General features: G+C 41.8%; 1 protein-coding gene across 1 annotated transcript in view; it reads left to right on the forward strand.

The window, feature by feature from the left end:
* Positions 1-21,518, forward strand: part of DMD (dystrophin) — a 2,235,978-nt gene that overhangs the window by 2,081,303 nt on the left and 133,157 nt on the right. Inside the window, exon 63 of the mRNA XM_052663429.1 lies at positions 6,647-6,708. Coding sequence (XP_052519389.1) covers positions 6,647-6,708 — 62 coding nt within the window. The remainder of the gene's footprint in view (positions 1-6,646; positions 6,709-21,518) is intronic.

The following is a 21,518-nucleotide window of genomic DNA, read 5'->3' on the forward strand; positions in this document are numbered from 1 at the left end:
GGGGGAGGAAGAATTATGCTCGTGAATTTTTTCTCTTTCACTCTTTAAAAAGCAAACTCTTGAGCCCACACACTTAATTATCTGCGATGAGGTCATTTGCACCTAGGTCATTTATTTAGGCAACAAGTTGTCTCGCTGGAGGATTTAAGGGGGTGCAGGTAGGGCAATGTGTGGCTTCCAGGTTCCCGGCACTACCTTAAATCTCCTGCTCCATCTTTCTTTCGCTTTTCTCTTTTTCCTTTCGGTTTTGAAAGCCCCGACTGCCGGGTCTCCCGGAGTCCGGGTTCCCAGGGCGCTAGGTAGGGGCGGAGCCCGGCCCAGCCCCGCCCCGTCTGCCTGCAGCGCCCCCTCCCGCGCGCCGCCCGCCCGCCTGCTAGCCCGCGCCGGCTCCTCCGCAGTGCTTTCAGCTTCGAGCCTGGGCGGCGGCGGCGACGACGGCGACGGCGGCGCTCGACTTTCGGGGAGCCCGGCGGCTCTGGGAAGCTCACTCCTCCGCTCACGCGCTCCCCCAACCGCGGAGCCCTAGCAGCCATGAGGGAACAGCTCAAAGGGTAAGTGCACCGCGCCGCCCTCAGATCGCCGCAGTCCGTGCACTTGTGGCGCGAGCAGGGTGCTAGCAGAGGGGGCCAAAACTTGGACTCGCGTGACGGCTCGATCCCGGGCTCCAGACGGCCGGCCATCAGGGCAAGGTCCCCCCGTGAGTCCCCGCAGCGCTGCAGCAGGTGCGCTCCCGGGGCTCCCCCCTGGCTCGCTGGGAGCCCCTTCCCCCGACTTTGGGACGGGCTCCGGAGAGAAAAGGCTGATGTCTCACAGTACCCAGAGGGGACAGAACGTTCCCCACGCGGGGATTGGAGCTGCGGGAGCTTTTTGCTCCTTTCCGGGCTATCTGTGTGGACGCAAGCCAGCCAGGCTTCCTAAACCATCTCCAGACCTCGCAGAAGGAAGGGGCGCGCCAGGCTCTACCTTCCATTGCGCTGCAAGTGCCAAAAGGTCAACTTTCTGCCTGATTTCTTCCGAGGATTCCAACTGACATTTCCCTCGTTGCATTTTCTACTGTGTTCGTCCCATGCCCCAAGACTTGGAGAAATCAGGAGAGAAAGAAAAGGCAAGGAGAGCCTAAAAGTCAAGGATTTGACATAGAGGATTCAGGGTGTTTTGTTTTTTTTTTTCTTTGCCCTCTGGGATTGAACGTGGAGTCATTTCTGGGTGTCCTTCTCGCGTTTCTCCAGGTGTCTGTGCTGGTCTTTAAGCAAAGTTTGTCATTCTTGGTCAAATCATGACAATGAATAGGGCAGGACGCTGTTTATCTCCGTTCAATTTGAAGTTAAGTTTGAAGCTTGAATTGAAAGGGTTTGGTTGCCCAAGAGAGATATATTATTAATTATAAAATACTTTAACGTGGAAAAAAAAATGCATCCAGTGTAAGTGATGAACCGAAGTCTTTAAGTGAAATAAACCTATGCGGCCAACAAGCTGTTCTTGGTCTCTTGGCTTCTTTATCCTTGTGGCCTCTCCCTGTCACCCCCCATCACCCTTTCTTTTTTGTCTAGATTTTTTATTTCCTTATCCCAAATCCCCTCTTTGGAGAATCCAGTTCCTCTTGGAAAAGCAGAAGAGCAAATGAAACAACATGGCTATATGAAAGGTTTCTGACCCTTGATCACCGTGGAATTGGTTTCAGTCATCATTGTTTGATCTTGGATTGGACACGACCCTGAAGTGAAATTGCTTTGGCTGAAGTTGAGGTGGGTGGGAGTTAAGCCCTGAAAAGCAAACAGAATGGAGGAGGAGTAACAGCTGGAACAGTCACGGAGGCAATCATCTTTGCCCTGGCTTGAGCCGAAGAGAATAAAATGTTAACAATCACAGGGAACAAGAAATGGGGACTAGAATAGGATATCTGAGGTTTACACTGACACCCACCCCCCTAAACTCCCTACCCACAGTAGCAGAAACTTTTAAATATATTTTCCCATTCCCACCCTTCGAGTCTTCCAGCAGTGGCAGCCAAGTTCAGCATTCAGCATGCAAATGCCAAGGTTTCTCTAGAAAAAGAGTCTGATCCCCAGATTAAAGGGAAGTGATTTTGTGTGTGTGGATCAATGGGCTTCAGATTATATATGAAGCCAAACTCTAATCCTCTGCAAATCGCAAGAGAACGCTACCTTTATATCGCTGCATAGGGATCACTTTCCTCCCTGGGAAATAGTGGAAAGATATTTTTTAAAAGGGCAACTGTTTGGAATTATTTTCAGTACCAAATAACAGTGGTGGCAGAAGAAATCTTAGTTTAATTAGGCAACTGCCATTTTCCTGGGGAGAACAGTGGAATTTTGTTACTTTTTCTAAGTGTTTAGTATTTGTTTTTAAAGAAACTATAAAAGCAATTCCAGTAAGTCTGATATTCCAGCACTGACAGTAGGAACAGCTCTGAGATGGTTATAATAACCTTACACGCTACTTGAAACTAAAGAAGGTGAGAGAAAATTTAAATTGTGTGGTAGGAAATTAGGTCAGTCCTGTGCTCAGTGGAGTAATGTTTTAATTTCTTATTATTGACACGTAGGTGTTGCCGGGGTCTTTTGTCACATCCAGTGATTGTGTATTTTAATTTGTTTTACGTTCTTATCATGGCCCAAAATAAAAGGGAAAAGAGAGATTATGGTAGCTTGTACACATTAAAAAGGGGTGGAGGGAGGAGATCAGAGTTTGAAGGCTGTTCAGAGAGGCATATCTGATGCCAGGTTTTGGAACCAGCATGGCCAAAATCAGTAACATTTTTTTAAAGATTTAAAGGGCATTTTAAGGATTATTTATGAGGCTGGTCTCTGTGAATGCGTGTATAGAATTTTGATCCATGTGGAACATCACTGTTTTCAGGAAGGCTGAACAAAGATACAACCATTAACTTGTGAGCAGGATTCAGAATTGCCTTTCGAGTTGGACATGGTATATGGGGAATGCGTTAATGATGTGAAAAGTGAAGTGCAGAAAAGACAGTTGCTAAAAAAGCAGTACTACCATCCGTCCACCACCACCTCCCCAGCACAGCATATTTTTCTATATTGTCTGTATATTCCAGGTGAACCTGAGCTGCTTCTCATGGAGAACCTGAGCTGCTTCTCATGGAGTTACTGAGGATCCTCTCCTGTTTTTGAAGATAGGCACAGAGTCAGAAATATAGCTGTAAAAACCAGTATTGATCAGAGACCAATAATTGATTTGTCCTATAAGGTAGAATGTAGATAGGACTTAGGCAAGTTTGTGTTTACCGTTTCATCCTGTTCATACTCATCTTTCCTATCTGTTTAGAAGGTTAAATATGTCTCACCAGGCCTTGGATTCATCAAAAATACCCACGCACAGTGAAATGTGTATTTGGTTCTCCATATAGTTACTCCCAAAGCCGAAGTCGTTACAGCTATGTTGCCAGTCATTTTTAGCATTAAATGATTAAAAGATTATTTTTCTAGTTGGGAGGATTAGTCCCACGCTTTATTCTTTTCTTCTTTGCACTTGTGCTCACTTCTTTCACTTACTGCTGGGTTGTAATTGAAGTGAAGCTAACTTCGGCAAAGGTGAAATATAGATCTGTTTCTCTAGATACTTTGCATTGCTTCAAGATAAAAGGTTTGTGTGTTGGAGAGGAAGACAAAAATGGTAAATGAAGATTGGCTTTTGGACTGGTTAGAGTTCATTGATGTAGATTATTCAGATCCCCCAGAATCACAAGTAATTGGGAGAGAGAATGAGTACCTAGGTAGGACTAACTAGTATCTGGTAGCTCAGGAATGGAGTATGGAAGTGGAGGCTTAGAATGTTTTCCTTCTTCCAGTAAAGGACATTTCAATTTCGCTGTAGATGGGTGGATTAAATGATCATTTCTAAAATCCCTTTCATAATTTTTAATCACTGGAATAAGTGGGGCTTCCCTGGTGGCTCAGTGGTGAAGACTCCACCTGCAATGCAGGAGCCTCAGGAGACCCGGGTTCAACCCCTGGGTCGGGAAGATCCCCTGGAGGAGGGCATGGCAACCCACGCAGTATTCTCGCTTGGGAAATTGCATAAACAGAGGAGTCTGGCGGGCTACAGTCCATGGGGTCGCAAAGAGTCAGACATGACTGAAGCAACTTAACACGCATGCAGGGAACTAGATCTCACATGCCACAACTAAGACCCAGTGCAGCCAAATAAATAAATATTTTTTAAAAAGTAGAGGTGTAAATGTATCAACAGTCATAAAATCTTTGGAGGGAGGGAGCTCCCTGAAGCTCCCATTCAGTCTCTTCTCCTGTTCCTTGGAGGCAGGTTTCTCTTTTCTTTGGGAATTGCATTTGATACAAGTTACTTCTTGCCCGTGTTCCCCCAATTTAACGTCCATTACAGATGGTGGCTTTTCAGACTGGTTCTCTCTGTCTCTGTCAGGTCAGGTTTATCAGCTCAGACAGATGTTTTTCTGCCCATCGATTGAAGCTGCTCCAGTCCTCCCACACGTGGTGGAGATGGTGTGTTATAATTACACAGCGTGTGTAATAAGAGCCTGTACGTGTGGACACACGTGCTTTCCCCCTCTTCTCCCTCCCTCTCTCCCTGGGGCTCACATATGATGGCCATAGGAAATGGCAGAGGCCTAAATGCAGGGTGGGCTTCATAGCAGGTAATCTTTCCTTGCTGGGTACTTGTGTACAGAATTGGTACATGGTCTCGTTCGGAGCTTTAAAAAAAATGCTTGAGAATAAGCAACACTTTTTTTCTCTATGAAGCTGCAAGCTGCAGCCTTCTTGTGCTGTGCATATAAAGTACCCGTCCCTCCCACCCCTTCTACAGATCATAAACCATTGTGGACATGGGGCTTTCTAAAACTCCCTACAGCATGCGCTGTATCTTTTTTCTTGCTCTGCAAGACTTGAACTCTGCTCTGCTACATTCGCTCGGCTGAGAAGCCCCTGTCTACTCCTCACATGCAGATTGCCTCTGTGGAAAACTCTAACAGAAACGGACAGGTGTGGAAGAGACTGAAGCAGCCCTTCAGCAAGGAACCCTTTCTTGTAGATTTCTTTCACTGGCCTTCACCGTTCAGTTACTGATTGGGAAATATCAGAGGGCTGGTCTCTGAAGTTGTACAGCTTGGGGAACTGCCATACATCTTTGTGTCATTTGTGATTGTGTTATATTTAGCAGACCACAGTAAATGTTTCTCGTTTTGCATATCTTCTGTAAAACAGAGGCAGTACATATTGAGCATTGCTTTTGCCCCAATGAAAGGTCTTCAGGTGTGGCTGACTTACCACAGTTGGATCCTCACCTCTATCATAATCAACTAATGAAAGCTTTGCTTTCAAGGGGCAGTAATTTGGGAAATCCTGTGAACAGAGGAGCCTGGCAAGCTACAGTCCATGGGGGTCACAAGAGTCGGACACAACTGAGCGACTAAATCAACAACAACTTGGGGGCACCACATAATAACAAAAATGACCACATATTGAGTGCCAGAAGGTATCAGTCACTGACCTCTACTAATTCATCCTGTAACACCCCTAGGTGAGCGGGGCAGCCCCCCATTTCACAGCTAGTATGCCACAGAGGCAGAGTCTAATCCTAAGATTTAACACCTACACTTGACTTTGTTGGCCTCCGCAAGCTCCTCTTTCTGTGTGCAGCCTCTGTGTTTTCTGCTCCCCTTCAAGTGTCCACATTTAAGCCATTTCTCCTCTCTCCATCTGCCCCCCACCCTTTTCCCTGAAAGATGATGAATAGGCTGCATTTTACTGCATTTTACTGTATTTTACTGCATCAAAGGCCAGTCAGGTAATCCCCCAAAACTGGAAATATGATGCTGTGGTGATTTATGTAGATGGTCCAAAGTAAAGGAAAAGTATATGTAGTTATCTCTCCTAGGTTTATTCCCGGAATCGAATGCGGAACAAAGGTGTTCTGTTCTTTTTGCAGCAGGAGCTGATAGCTGGCAACCACATTTACCTAAACTTCAAGAAATGGAAGGGAACTGTGAATGCTTCATTCAGGCCCAAGTAAACATAGGCAAAGGTGCAGTGGCGTAGTGAGCGCTGAGTCAAAAATATATTCTAAAATAATGGGAAGAGGGAAGATATGATCTGTGAGTCGGGCAATGGATAAACCCTAAGCTGGCATCATCATGGAGATGAGATCTGGATACGGAGAAGAAAGTAAGGGAAACATGTCAGGGGCAGTGAGAGCAAGTGAGAAGCGAGGCGACTGATTTCTGAAATTAATGTCCAGTATCTCTTTGACAGAGTTAAATAACCCTTGTCTGTGTCCTTTCAGTATGTTCCGAGTTGGATGGCTGAAGAAACCCTGATTTTCACTTATTGATTACATATCCAGGCCCTTTTCTGATAACAGAAGTGCACCCGACATGTGGGTGCAAAAAATAAACAAATGCTGGTTACAAAATCATGATCATATTGCTTTTCCCATTGAAAGCAAAGGTAGGGGCCTTTCTGTTGTAAAATAAACATTTGTCAGTACAGGATGGAAGTCCTTTGAAGTCATGAAGCCAAATGATCAAAAAGCATTTTGTGCTTTTTTTTTTTTTTTTTTTTGGTCTCTCTTTTTCTCTATCACTCATTCTAAATTCTAAAGTCTCTCTTTGTGTTTTATGTTTTAGCCACGAGACCCAAACAACTTGCTGGGACCATCCTAAAATGACAGAGCTCTACCAGTCTTTAGGTAAGGACATGGCCATCTTTCCTCCAGATGAAATGACAGATGACTCATAGGATAAAGTAGTTTGTAGTGTGCAAGCCATTTGTTATCTAAATATATCACTATTCTTTTAAGAAGTGAAAAACAGCAGCACCTTTCTATTCAAAATTGACTATTAGCTTTCTTTTTTTCCGAGATTGGTTAAAAATAAGTTTTAGGATTTCATTCATTCCTGAAAATTCAGTGTATCTGAGCAGGTTAAAAGGCCTTACTAGTTTTTTTGTTGTTGTTGCTTAAAAGGATGGGGAAAAAGTACTTGCAATGGATGGCAGTTTTTTCCCCCAAAGGAAGAAAACTGTTTCAAGTTGTTCTGATTGATTTCTTCCTTGTGAAACCAAGAAAACACTTTTGCCAAACCATGAATGTTGTGTCAAGGAATTTTCTGCAGTCACTCCAGTGCTCATAATCCTAAGCGCATCAGGTTATTAGCATGTACATTTCAATGATTTGTCTAGATGGCTTGTTTTGTGTTTGTGTGAGAGCCTGGCAGCACCCACCCTTCCCATAACTTGGAATTTTTTGAACAGATGCACAGCCTCCAAATAAGGGTGAAACAGTCTTTTTAATGCTTGATGAAAGTCCAGTCTCTGCCATTTTTGATCCCTCAGGAATAATCTGAACTGAATCCCCTCACATTGTAACTAGTTGTTGTTTTAATTAAAAATCGCCGTGCCTTCTCTACTACTAAACATTTTTAAAGACTTTTTTGTGAGTAGATATATTTACAGACTGAAATGCACGAGGTGAACTCTTTGGGTTTTAAGTTTTGTGAGAAAACCCATGGGAATCAGGATACTCAGACATATATTTTTGACGTGTATGTAGCCATGTACCTGTGTGTAGCTCCTACTGCCCTTCTGCCATTGGTTCCCTTTGGTTAATGAATTCCAGCTATGAAGACAGGGCGTGGGGGCTTCCCAGGTGACTCAGTGGTAAAGAATCTGCCTGCCAGTGTGGGAGCCATGAGTTCGATCCCTGGGTTGGGAAAAATCCCCTGGAGGAGGAAATGGCAACCCACTCCAGTTTTCTTGCCTGGGAAATCCCATGGACTGAGGAGCCTGATGGTCTACAGTTCATAGGCTCGCAGAAAGTCAGACACGACTGAGCGACTGAACATGCACACATGAAGACAGGGATAGGACATATTAGCGTCTCCCCTGCCCTGATTGTTTTCCTAAACTTTTCCAATAAGGACCTACGATGTAGCACAGGGAACTCTGCTCAATATTCTGTAGTAACCTAAAATAATATATAGTTATATGTATAGCTGAATCACTCTGCTGTACACCTGAAACGAACTCAATCTTATTAATCAACTATCCTCCGATATAAAATAAAAGATTGAACATAAAGAAAAATATAAATGATAGAAGTTCCTTCTACAAAATCTGGGAAAAAAAGCCAAAGTGTGTGAAAGAAAAGTCACTTAAAATTCTACTAGCCAGAGATACTCAATACAAGTAATATGTCAGCCTAGTCTCACAGTAAGAGTGTGTGTATTTGTGTCTGTGTGTGTATGTACAGGCACGTATGCACACACACACACTTTTAAAAACAGAAGGAAAATCAGGATCAACTAATCTTCTCTTCAAGTGCTGCATTTTCAGCCCCTGCAGAAGGTTTCTGGCTTTTATGCTGGATTGTTAAGACCACAGGTGGAAAACTTGAATGCTTTTGTTTTGGTAAATGAGAGAATGAGAATTCATCTGAAGTAGACAGTGGCTGTGCTGAGGGAGCTGGTCATCCTAGCTCAGTGCTCTCAAGACTGGATTTTTCAAGACAAACTAGACATCTTTCAGTAAAGAGCTTATTCAAACTGGACCTACTGATTATAACCTCTGGTTTACAGGGGCTCAACCCGCTTGTAATTTTTCCTGTTCTAATCACAGTGATCTTTAGTTATAAAATTTTAATTTACTTTTATTTAAGAATGAGAGGGACTTCCCTGGTGGTTCAGGGATTGACTCTGAGCTACCACTGCAAGGGGCATGAGTTTGATCCTTGCTCGGGGAACTAAAATTCCATATGCACAAAAAGATGAAAAATTATAATTATTATAGAATCAATACTTGTTCAAATTTTTAAATGTTTAAAAAATATAAATAAGCTACCAAAAAAAGAACAGATAAATCATCTGTTACCCACCTCTTAGCTAACTAATGTTTAACCATCTAGCAGGTATCCTCAAAAATTTCTCTCTATACATACATTTTTATAAAAGTTTAATCATTCTTTTTGTAATCATTTTTTATTCACCTAAAGGAAATGTACCTCAGCCATCTTTCCATTTCATTGCATTGTACACTCTACCAGCTTACTTTGAAGTACTCTGCAATGAGAATTCACAAACATGGTTGATATAGAGCTAATTATGAACTCTCAGTGAAGAGGTGTTTGCATCTTCAATCAGAATTAAATATGCTTTTTATCACCATATTTCTAAAGTTGTCTCAGTAGCTTGATCATTCAAGCTGGTAATCTGGCATGGTTAGTAACCCTAGGCAAATCACCTGACTTTGGAAGATAATGTTATTTTACAGTTGCAGGGAAATTTAGAGTTCATTTGTTAACAGACTTATTCTTTGATGAAATCAACTTAATTGAGTTCATCTACATGGAATAAAATGGTGCCATCATAAATATGTGGTCAATTCCACCACCATTCATTCCCCCCATTTTTGAAATTTTGTGTTTTGCCCTCCTAACAACAAACATCTTGGAAATGAACTAAGTGTTGAAATTTGATTTTCAGCTTTCAAAACTTACATTTTCAATATTTTTGTTACAATCACATATTTCCCAGGCTTTTATTCAAATGGTAACACGTTACATAGCATCTTCCATTTATTGAGAGCCTTCTGTGTGTGCTGCACATGGAAATGGATGTCAGCAACCATTGTGCCTGGTAAAGGGTGTCAACAGCCTTCTTTCACAGGGTGGTGAAGTCAGGTACAGATAAACCATGCTCCAGGCTCAGCGATAAAGAATCTGTCTGCAATATGGGAGACCTGGATTCCATCCCCGGGTTGGGGAGATCCTTGGAGGAGAGCATGGCAACCCATTCCAGTATTCTTGCCTGGAAAACCCGCATGGAAAGAGGAGCCTGGTAGGCTACAGTCCATGGTGTCACAAAGAGTCAGACACGACTGAGGGACTAACACTGTACTCTACCCTGGGATCCACCCCAGGTCTTCTGTTAGTGTTTGCATTGACCTCATTTATTTTATTAACTTATGAAAGTATGTCCTTGTAGGTTACCATGCACCTGCTACAGGTAGGGTTGACAGTTTTACCTATGGATAGACAGTTATTTGAATGGTATTTCTGGAACAAACCATTCCATTTCTAGAAATAGTATGGTGGATTCCTGGACAGTGGACACTCTTCCTTTCACTGTTGCCAGGTACACATAGAGTGATTGACTTAGTAGTTTGTTGGGTGTCTACATCCCTGAAATAACCTATAAGATTAAGTACCCTTAACTACCCTTGTTGTTGTTTTGTCACCCAGTCGTGTCTCTTTGCGACCCCATGGACTGTAGCTTACCAGGTTCCTTTGTCCATGGAATTTCCCAGGCAAGAATACTGGAGTGGGTTGTCATTTCCTTCTCCAGGCAAAAATAGCACCAGAGCATTAACTGATGGAAGGCTATGGGATTGCTCAAAATGTTAATCTTGCAGATCTCTACTTAGTAGAATTCTTAGGTAATTTTCTTTTTCATTCTTCTTTTCTGACCTTCCACAGTAAGTGTATACTATTTACAATACGATATTTAACAAGAAAGTTTTCTTCATCTGTACTATCTATCCCTTTCCTTAGAGTCCCTAGGGCTCTAATTCATTAACCAGTGAGAACCTGTAACAGACAAGCAGCAATAGTCACATATACACCTTCCCCCACATCATACATACATAGACAAAATTTAAGTCCTGATTCCCCATAAATTTTATCAGATAAATTTAAACACAAAGAGATCATCTCATGTGTTGTTAGTCTCTAGATATATCCATTCATAAAAAGTTGACTTAGAAAATTGAGTAGTAAAGAAGATAAGCCTAGCTTATTATTAACAAAAGTGAAAGAATTATTTTCAGGTTATTCTCAACAGATCTAAAATGGCTTTTTTGAGTGAGTTTTCATCAAAGGTTAAAAATACTGTGTTTTCCCCTTGGTTTAAACTGTGTACATGTTTAACAAATTCCAAGTTGTGAAGGAAGAAATTGTCAGGTTCCCACACAAACACAACACAAGGTATAGTAAAATACTTTAAATGTTCACAGTGGTGACCTGACAATCATTAGGAAGTGGAGCATTGGAATGGCTCCAAAAATTTTTATACGCAACATTAACGGTTTGGCAAAAGCATTGTTTTGTTTGCACAAAGAAATCAGTAAGAACAACTCAAAAAGCAGTTTTCTTTCAGTATATTTCTCTGACTACCCTGAATGTGGTGGGGTGAGTGGTATATTAAAAAACAAAATTTGCCTTTTTTTTTGGCATGGCCTTATTATCCTTATCCTTAGAATGAGGGTATTGGACCAAAATGTTGAAGAATTTTGTTTTTCTCTTGCTTTGGGCTGAGTGGGTCACGTTGTTTCCAAAACTTGTTGTGATTATAATTTTCAAGAAGTACCTTTGGCTGATTTTGCAGATACATGGATTTCTAAAAGTTTAAACACCCCTATTTTTAAAAATGCACATTCTTGGCAAACAACCAATAGGAAGAAGATCCTGTCACCTATTCCTGTCTTACAGGCAAAGTGAGGGCGAGCTGCCACCCTCTAGTAGGGAGGCTCTCTGGAAATATACCTGCTGGGTCCTCTATTTGCTGTTGAGAGGCATATTCTTCTACATTTCTTAGACATAATAATATGTTCCATTCATGAGGTGAATTTCAGGTTTCCACTAGCATCTTTACAAATGGAATGGCAAGAGTGTTGTTCCAAACGGTTATCTTGGTGATTTAAAACCTAAAGCTCTTTAAGGCTCCAAAAGACATTTTTAAAAATCAGTAGATGTTAGGTAGTAATATGCTCTGGAATTTATTTTGAAATACTAATACAATATTGATTTATGTAAAGTGCCTCTCTATGATGAAAAGCCTGTCATTTTCTCACAATTTATGTCTAGGTTCTTAAGTTCATCACTGAAATGTTAAGTAAACATATTTTTAAAGAAAGCATTCCATCCCTAACAGACACAGAATAAAAATACTTTCAAAATATATTTCTTAGTCTGTCTTATTGAGAGTATATTAATTGTAAATACAATCAAATCTTTATGTGGTCCCTTCCCTGGCTTCTTTCTGCCCTACAGTATGAGGTGTTTACATGGGGCATACCAGCAGTGCAGCACAGGAATAGCAGTTTGTAAAGGAGACATAGGTTTAAAAAAAAACAGGATAATGTTAAGAAAGAATCAGGAAGCTTCAGAAAGTTAACCGATTTAATTTGCAGCCATTTACTAAAATCTAGATGTGGCGGATGATCTGACATTTCTTAACCCAATTGCCTTTTCCTTTTTTGAAGTTCTTTCACCACCAGTTTTTTTCTAAGGGAAAAAAACCAATTCTAGGGGAATTGGTTGCCTTCTTTTTCTGTGGGTCTGGCATTCTCTAAACCTAGCCCCTCTTAGCTGTTGCCCCAAGTCTGGAGCCCACTTTGCATGATATTCAACCAAATGATGCAGAATCTCTGTTTTCAAAAATAGACTTATAACTATTTTAGGAATTCTTAGAAAAAGTGGTCTTAAAAACCCTTGTGATGTGAAGGCAGTTCATCAGCATGTGGCCCCTAATGCCTGAGAAGAACTTCAGAGCATTTGAGTGAGGACTCAGTTCTAGGGTCTGATGGATCTCAGGCCAGTGTGATTCTTCAGCAGCCCTAGTGAAGAGAGTCAAAAGGCTAAGAGGTTTTTCAACATGCATCAGTATTGTCATTAATAAACAATTGTAGCTGCTCATATAGAGTTGATTCCCAGGTGGCTCTGTGGTAAAGAATCCATCTGCCAGTGCAGGAGATGCAAGAGATGGGGGTTTGATCCCTGGATCAGGATGATCCCCTGGAGAAGGAATTGGCAACCCACTCCAACACTCTTGCCTGGAGCATTCCATGGACAGAGGAGCCTGGCGGGCTACAGTCCGTGGAGTCACAGAGAGTGGGACATGGCTGAGCACGCACACACATTCTGCACATAGAAACACTGTCATACAAATCTTACAGCTCTTTCCTCAGATTACCAAGAGGAAGAGAAATGAAGTTAGTGTATTCTCTCTCTTTTGGTAGGCTTTCTCCATTCCAGTAAGTATTCCCTCCTGAGGATGCTCTGGCGAGTAGAACTCTGATTGAATTCCTTCTGCACAAGGAGCATGTCCTAATGATTATCTCAGCATATTTTATAAACTCAACTGTACTCAACCTACTCAAGCTACTCAATATTTTGTATATTCCTTCTCTTGTCTCTATTTCTTTAAGTATCATTAAGGATTAAATCTTCTGTCTTTAGATTTTATACCATAGCACCTTGAGCTGGAAAGAATATCTCAATTCAGATCCCCGCTTGGCTGTGACCTTGAGCTGGTCCTTTGCTTTCCCTCAGTCTCAGATTTCTGACTTACCAAGTTGGGCAGCAACCTTCCATGTCTAAATGTCTGGGTTTAATTGAACTTCTGGCTGGGTTTGGCTCAGCCTGGCACGCTGTGCCCAACTCTCCAGGCCTCCTTTGTGGCCACCAGCCTGGAAGATATGAATAAGAAGAGCATTGAATGAGTAGTTATTGTACTTCCATCTTTGTAGGACTTTACAGTGTGCAAAGACCTTTTGAAAATAACTGTATGTAATCCTTACACAGCTATAAATTAGGTATATAGCTGGCATGTGAATTTTCTGTCAGTTTCAGTTCTTCTGTCCTGCCATCCACTTGAGTAGGCTCCTGATTTTGATTTGGAAAATAATGCTGCCATATGAGTAGATAGGGCCACAGTTTCCTTCTTTCTGTCTTAACTTGAGCAGGCTGAGGCACAAAACTTGCTTTGACTTATTCATACTGACATATAGGTGGAAGATAAGGAACCAAGTCCAGAGCACACACTTTATGGCTCCTAGTTCACTGTTCTCCAAGGAATATCCATTACTCGTAGCATGATTTATCAAACTGCTTTATCAGCATAATTAAGCTACGGAATCTCAAATGACATTCTTTATTCCCTAGCTGACAAAGTTAGCACGGGAGATTTACTCAGATTAGCAAAATAGAAGGCATAAGACATTAAGGCTGTTATGAATGGTCTTCCTTCACTTCTATCCTGCTTATAAAAGAGAAAAGAAAAATAATCGGCTCTTTTAACTTCAGTTAAGATCAATTGATCGTCCCCATTTGTAAAACAGAAATGTAATCTTAGAACCCGAATTTATGGCATTTTAATGGGATATCCTTTTATAATATTCTTCTTGTTCAAATAACTTGATTTAAAGCTTCTAATTGAGGAACCTAAATGCATAGATGTTTCTGAATTGCATCTTCCAAGGCTTATTTCAGAAGGAAACTCAAAAGGATTCTCTTTCAGGCTTAGACTGGTTTACAATTGTAAAGAGCTGCCAAAATTGGGGTAGTTTACTGGATTTAAATAAGAGGAACGTTAAGGTTACACCTGCAGCTGTAAGAAAAGTGCTGGATGTGGACCATTTTATGTAGCTGGGTCTGCAGAAGATAGTTTTTTTTGCACACAAAGTAAAGGCATCTAAAAACGTGTCAACTCTTTTTCAGACATTGCCAATATTTCTTTTTTAAGCACAGAAGTCTGATTACCTCTGTATGTCTCTTAGGAGCTGCAGTTTTGCTAGAAAGAGATCCAAAACATTCAGGACTCTCATATAAAATAGATAGTGAGTTTTTAAAGTCCATACTCTCCATGGTACTAATAAAGTGACCTAAAAATACTCTGAAAGACTCTCCTTCTGACAAAGTCTTGATCCTTTGCATCACTCCAGCAGAGTCCTTATGCCTTCTTATAAATCGAAGCTTATGTAACCAGGACCTATGTTACCTATGAGTTTGCATCTGTGTGTGTGCATGCCTGTGTGCCCATATATTTATATGTTTACACACATATTGTTTGTCAAAGATTCATTTTGGTGGAAGAGCTTAGTTTATATTTTGCTTTCAAGTTCTACAAAGAGACTGTCAGTTTTAGAGCAGTGTTTCTTCAACTGATGAAGGACAATTCTTTTTTTAAACATCCAGTATGTCACGGACTTTCAGGTGGTCTTATCAAAACTGAGGAGTGCACACTCATATCACGTGACTCACTGCACAAGTTCAGCCATGCTTGAGCTAGTCTGTATCTCATTCAGTGAAATGGCCCCATTGAATACACATTTGGATGTCACGGCAGTGTGAAGTTGCTATACCAGTTGCTTGACCCAGTCCCAGTTTATCTTTTTGTGGGAAAACTGTACTTTGAGTGGCACTCTGCTAGAGCATTTCATTTTTAAAAGTATAAATGTAAACTCAAATCAAGTGTCCTTGGGGAAGCGTAATTGACACCAAAGATCAACACCTAGAAAATATTTCCTACAAGATTTTATCTTGATATTTTGCCAGTTGAGTAAAATTCAGGCAGAGAATGGGATCTGTATTCTTTACCAATTCCTAGGCCTTCCTAGCAAGTTTGGTTTTTATCTGGAACATAAAATGTGGTGTGTGTACTCTGTTGTGTGTTGAAGTCAGTGGGGAACGGGTCGATTACACTGTGAATTAATGTCACTTAATGAGTTGAGGTTAGCAGGTGACATGATGTAGCAAGACAATAAGTTCATTGACTTTGAGGCTGGCAAGACGTGGATCTGAAATTTTGGTTCTGCCACCCCTTCTCTGTGGCCAAACACAAAGAAGTAACAACTTTGCACCCCAGTTTTGTGATTTGTTAAATTTTTATGACAGTACTTACCTTGAGGAGCGTTGTGGGAATTAGAGAGAATATATGTACATTACAAAATGTCTGACATAGTAACTACTCAAGGAGTTATAATTACTATTGATGGTGATGATGATGCAGCACTACTTACTGTTAGTTTTGTTATCCTACCTTATGTCCTTCCTTATCCAAAGGAAAGAAACATGTACAATAACTGAAGAGTAAAAAGAAAGGGGAAAGCCTGTGAAATAATGTGACATGCCCAGAAAAATGCCTGATGCAGAGGAAGTGGTGGCAGTAATGTTATGGTAGGGAGGGGACAAGGGAGTGGCTACAGAGGTAAGGAGGGATGAGACCAGAAAAAGCTTATCTGACATGTCGAAGGTTCGTTTGGTTTTGTTTTACCCTGTTGGCCTCGCCGGAGAAGGCAACGGCACCCCACTCCAGCACTCCTGCCTGGAAAATCCCATGGATGGAGGAGCCTGGTGGGCTGCAGTCCATGGGGTTGCTAAGAGTCAGACACGACTGAGCGACTTCACTTTCACTTTTCACTTTCATGCACTGGAGAAGGAAATGGCAACCCACTCCAGTGTTCTTGCCTGGAGAATCCCAGGGATGGGGGAGCCTGGTGGGCTGCCGTCTGTGGGGTCGCACAGAGTCGGACACGACTGAAGTGACTTAGCAGTAGCAGTTGGCCTTGCCACATGGCTTGTGGGATCTTAGTTCCCCAACCAGGGATCAAGCCCACACTCCCTGCAGTGGAAGCACAGTGTCTTAACCACTGGACCACTGAGGAAGTCCCCCACGTGGAAGGTTTTTACACTGAGATTTTTGACTTGGATGATGGATGTGTCAGGGTCCAGTCAGAAAATGGAAACCATTCGAGTTATTTCAAACAGAGGGAATTTGTGCAGGAAGTTGGCTTCTCAGCTCTTCGATCATTGGATGACCAAACAGACAGGACGGCACCTCTGTTGTAGCCAGGGCTGGAGGGACAGTGCCAAGAGATGGTTTCACCAGAGCCATCACCTGGAGCTCGAAGCAGTGGCCAGGTGGGACCACCGAGGGAGGGGCCGGTGGAGGGGCAGGGGGAGCGGGAGCCACAGAGGAGACAAGGCTTGTGCTGAAGACAGAGAGAAAGGACGAAATAGCCTGGCCTATCCTTCCTCCTGCCCCCTCCCCCTGTGCTTCTGCCACTGACTCCCTTTGGCCACACTTGCTCAGAAGCTGGTTGTCAGGGAGCAGGAAAATGCCATTCTCTGTTGTAGCGAGCAGAGCAGGGGCGAGGTCAGAGAATGGATCTGAGAACCAGCAAGCAGATGACTAAAGAACAGGAGACCTCATGGACCGTGATGCAGTCAGCCATCTGCCAATATGCAGAGAAGAGAAACACAGAGTCTTAAAAGCTTGCGTGGGATTGTCTGAGTCTGAAGCAACTTCGATAAGGTACTGAAAGGGCACACTGAGTTCAGAGGAAACAAGCAAAGAGGAGAGAGCCGTCAAGAAGCTGTCTGCACAGAAGTCCAGACACTAAGAATAAGCTCATACACCTTTGATTGTAGTACTTGCATTATTTATAGTTGTTTATGCTCAAGTCTCTCAAGACTAACGAATGAATTTCTTTAAAGCAGGAACTTTCTTCCTCATCTTTGTCACTAGCACCAGGCACATGGTAGCCTCTAAATAAATGTTCATTGAATGAAACCCAGTAGAGCAAGGGAAGGCAATTTTGCTGGGGAAGAAGACAGATCCCACTCAAGAAGACAGAAGGATATAGACGATGTTTTCCTAAGGCAGATGATTAAACTAGCAACATGGAAGTCTCTGGAGAGATAGAGTTCTTTCCAGAAAGTAGAAGATAAAGTCTCATAGTAATGAAAGTTAGGACTATCAATTAAATTGTAAATTTCATTGTCAATTTGATATCTTAGCAAAACCAGGTAAACCGCTACCCTGGAATTAATTTTGTTCTAAAAGGAATAATAATCAAGGAGCTGAGGCCCTTGAAAGAAAGTGTCATTATAGATTTGGAATTTAAATAAGAAGGAAACAGTAAACACAATTGGATGTGCTGATAGCCTCAATTTTTCTTTGGTTCCTTGACTCAAGAAATACGTGAGATTGTGCCAAGCATTGTGAATCCTAAACTTTAGGACCACAGGCTAAAAATAGTATTGAAGGTATAAACATTTTTATAGTAATCTTACTTTTTTGAACGGTAAAAAACATATGTGCATTCCAAAAATTGGGAAAGATGAAGTGTAAAAGGAAACAAAAATCACTTTAAATCTCTTTGCCCAGAAATAACCACCACTTACATTTTAGAGGGTTGCTTCCAGTGTTTTCTTCTATGCATTTTTATTAATATGTAGTTGTTTGAGGTAATATGTTTATAACATTGTATCCTGTTTGGTCAGTGTCCCAAATTTTCTCTCATTCTTAAATTATTTGCGGATGTCATTTTCCAAGTTACATTTTCTTGAAATACCACCTTTCAAAAATAATTTTTGATTTTCTAAAAATTAATTTATGACAAACAAAAGTCAAACTCCTGTTGAATTTATGGAAATAAATCTCTAAGATTCTGGAGATTTATTACAAACAGGCTTCTGAGGAGCAGGCCAAGTAAAGTGTTATGATGTCTTCTGTCCAAAAAGCTACTTAATGTATTAGAGATGTTACAGAATAAAGTCAGTGTAGTTAAAAATAGGCAGTCAGGAATCAGAAGGTTGATAAGAAAAATTTATCCTATGATAAATATAGTTTATGTATTTACACGAACAAATGTTTTTCTACCACAAATATGTTAATTGTTACCATTTCTTTTGCCAAATATTTATGCTCTTGAGGTGACAAGGCAACTCTCCTTGGAAGCTTTCAGTGTTCCAGAAAAATCTTTGCCTTCTTAGCAAACACATGTAGACAGAAAGTCAACTTTATGATAAGTTCCTGTAAGTTTTATAACAGTTCATTTCAGTTCAGTCGCTCAGTCGTGTCCGACTCTTTGCGACCCCATGTATCGCAGCACGCCAGGCCTCCCTGTCCATCACCAACTCCCGGAGTTCACTCAGACTCACATCCATCGAGTCAGTGATGCCATCCAGCCATCTCATCCTCTGTCGTCCCCTTCTCCTCCTGCCCCCAATCCCTCCCAGCATCAGAGTCTTTTCCAATGAGTCAGCTCTTCTCATGAGGTGGCCAAAGTACTGGACTTTCAGCTTTAGCATCATTCCTTCCAAAGAAATCCCAGGGCTGATCTCCTTCAGAATGGACCGGTTGGATCGCCTTGCAGCCCAAGGGACTCTCAAGAGTCTTCTCCAACACCACAGTTCAAAAGCATCAATTCTTCGGCGCTCAGCCTTCTTCACAGTCCGACTCTCACATCCATACATGACCACAGGAAAAACCATAGCCTTGACTAGACGGACCTTAGTCAGCAAAGTAATGTCTCTGCTTTTGAATATGCTATCTAGGTTGGTCATAACTTTTCTTCCAAGAAGTAAGCATCTTTTAACTTCATGGCTGCAGTCACCATCTGCAGTGATTTTGGAGCCCAGAAAGATAAAGTCTGACACTGTTTCCACTGTTTCCCCATCTATTTCCCATGAAGTGATGGGACCAGATGCCATGATCTTCATTTTCTGAATGTTGAGCTTTAAGCCAACTTTTTCACTCTCCTCTTTCACTTTCATCAAGAGGCTTTTTAGTTCCTTTTTACTTTCTGCCATAAGGGTGGTGTCATCCGCATATCTGAGGTTATTGAGATTTCACCCGGCAATCTTGATTCCAGCTTGTGTTTCTTCCAGGCCAGCATTTCTCATGATGTACTCTGCATAGAAGTTAAATGAGCAGGGTGACAATATACAGCCTTGATGTACTCCTTTTCCTATTTGGAACCGGTCTGTTGTTCCATGTTCAATTCTGACTGTTGCTTCCTGACCTGCATACAGATTTCTCAAGAGGCAGGTCAGGTGGTCTGGTATTCCCTTCTCTTGAAGAATTTTCCACAGTTGATTGTGATCCACACAGTCAAAGGCTTTGGCATAGTCAATAAAGCAGAAATAGATGTTTTTCTGGAACTCTCTGGCTTTTTCCATGATCCAGCGGATGTTGGCAATTTAATCTCTCGTTCCTCTGCCTTTTCTAAAACCAGCTTGAACATCAGGAAGTTCACGGTTCACATATTGCTGAAGCCTGGCCTGGAGAATTTTGAGCATTACTTATACTAGCTTGTGAGATGAGTACAATTGTGCGGTCGTTTGAGCATTCTTTGGCATTGCCTTTCTTTGGGATTGGAATGAAAACTGACCTTTTCCAGTCCTGTGGCCACTGCTGAGTTTTCCAGATGTGCTGGCATATTGAGTGCAGCACTTTCACAGCATCATCTTTCAGGATTTGAAACAGCTCAACTGGAATTCCATCATTCCACTAGCTTTGTTCATAGTGATGCTTTCTAAGGCCCACTTGACTTCACATTCCAGGATGTCTGGCTCTAGATTAGTGATCACACCATCATGATTATCTGGGTCGTGAGGATCTTTTTTATACAGTTCTTCTGTGTATTCTTGCCACCTCTTCTTAATAACTTCTGCTTCTGTTAGGTCCATACCATTTCTGTCCTTTATCGAGCCCATCTTTGCATGAAATGTTCCCTTGGTATCTCTAATTTTCTTGAAGAGATCTCTAGTCTTTCCCAATCTGTTCTTTTCCTCTATTTCTTTGCATTGATCGTTGAAGAAGGCTTTCTTATCTCTTCTTGCAGATACACACAAATACACGTTTACCTTTAGCTAGTGACTGATAGCAGAAAAGACAATGGCACCCCCCTCCAGTACTCTTGCCTGGAAAATCCCATGGACAGAGGAGCCTGGTGGGCTGCAGTCCATGGGATCGCTATGAGTCAGACACAACTGAGCGACTTCACTTTCACTTTCATGCATTGGAGAAAGAAATGGCAACCTACTCCAGTGTTCTTGCCTGGAGAATCTCAGGGACGGCGGAGCCTGGTGGGCTGCCGTCTGTGGAGTCACACAGAGTCAGACACAACTGAAGCGACTTAGCAGCAGCAGCAGCAGCAGCAGCAGTGACTGGTAGAACACACTGTCTTCCCAAAACATTTGTGCTTAGAATGATCACATGCTGTTCAAGGTTCTGTGTGACACTGTCAATTAAGGCTTGTAGCCTCTTGCTTCAGTTACATTTTCTGGCCAAGGTGCAGTTAAAGAGTATGGAGCCAATAATATTTTCCACAGCTGTTTCCAGTTTTTTCACTGCTCTAAGTAGGCCTGTGAGGAACATCTTTGTGCATAAAGCCTTTCTGTATTTGATTCACTGAAGTGTAATCACCAAGTCAAAGGATAATAATGTTTTGAGTTTCATGGTCAATATACTGCCTGAAATTCTCTCCAAAAAGCCTGTGCCCATGTACACTCTTAATACAGGAAAGTACTCACCTTACATGCCCTGGCCAGTGTGGAGCATGATTTTGACTTGTGAAGTTACAAAGTAAAACCATATTGTCCTTATTATTTACACATCTTTGATTACTAGTGATCGTGGTCATCTTCTTTTAAATGTTTATTCAGCCTTTCTCCTCTTTGTGAGTACTGTGAAAGCAAAACCAGAATTTAAGCAAGCCAAACTCGGCCCAACTTTTCTGACGTAATATAAGCTTTTTGTCTTCCGTTGTGCCAACAGACCCTGGTGACGAGAGACTCATGATGACATCAGTACAGCTTGTGGACTATGCTTTAGCTTTCTCTTCTCCAAGCTAAATAAGCCTAATTCCTTACTCCATCCTTGGTGGACCTATTGCCCACACATTGTGGAATTTTCTTACTCTCTGCGCCACCTCCAGTTT

The sequence above is a fragment of the Budorcas taxicolor genome, chromosome X (assembly GCF_023091745.1).
Source record: "Budorcas taxicolor isolate Tak-1 chromosome X, Takin1.1, whole genome shotgun sequence".
Lineage (NCBI taxonomy): Eukaryota > Metazoa > Chordata > Mammalia > Artiodactyla > Bovidae > Budorcas > Budorcas taxicolor.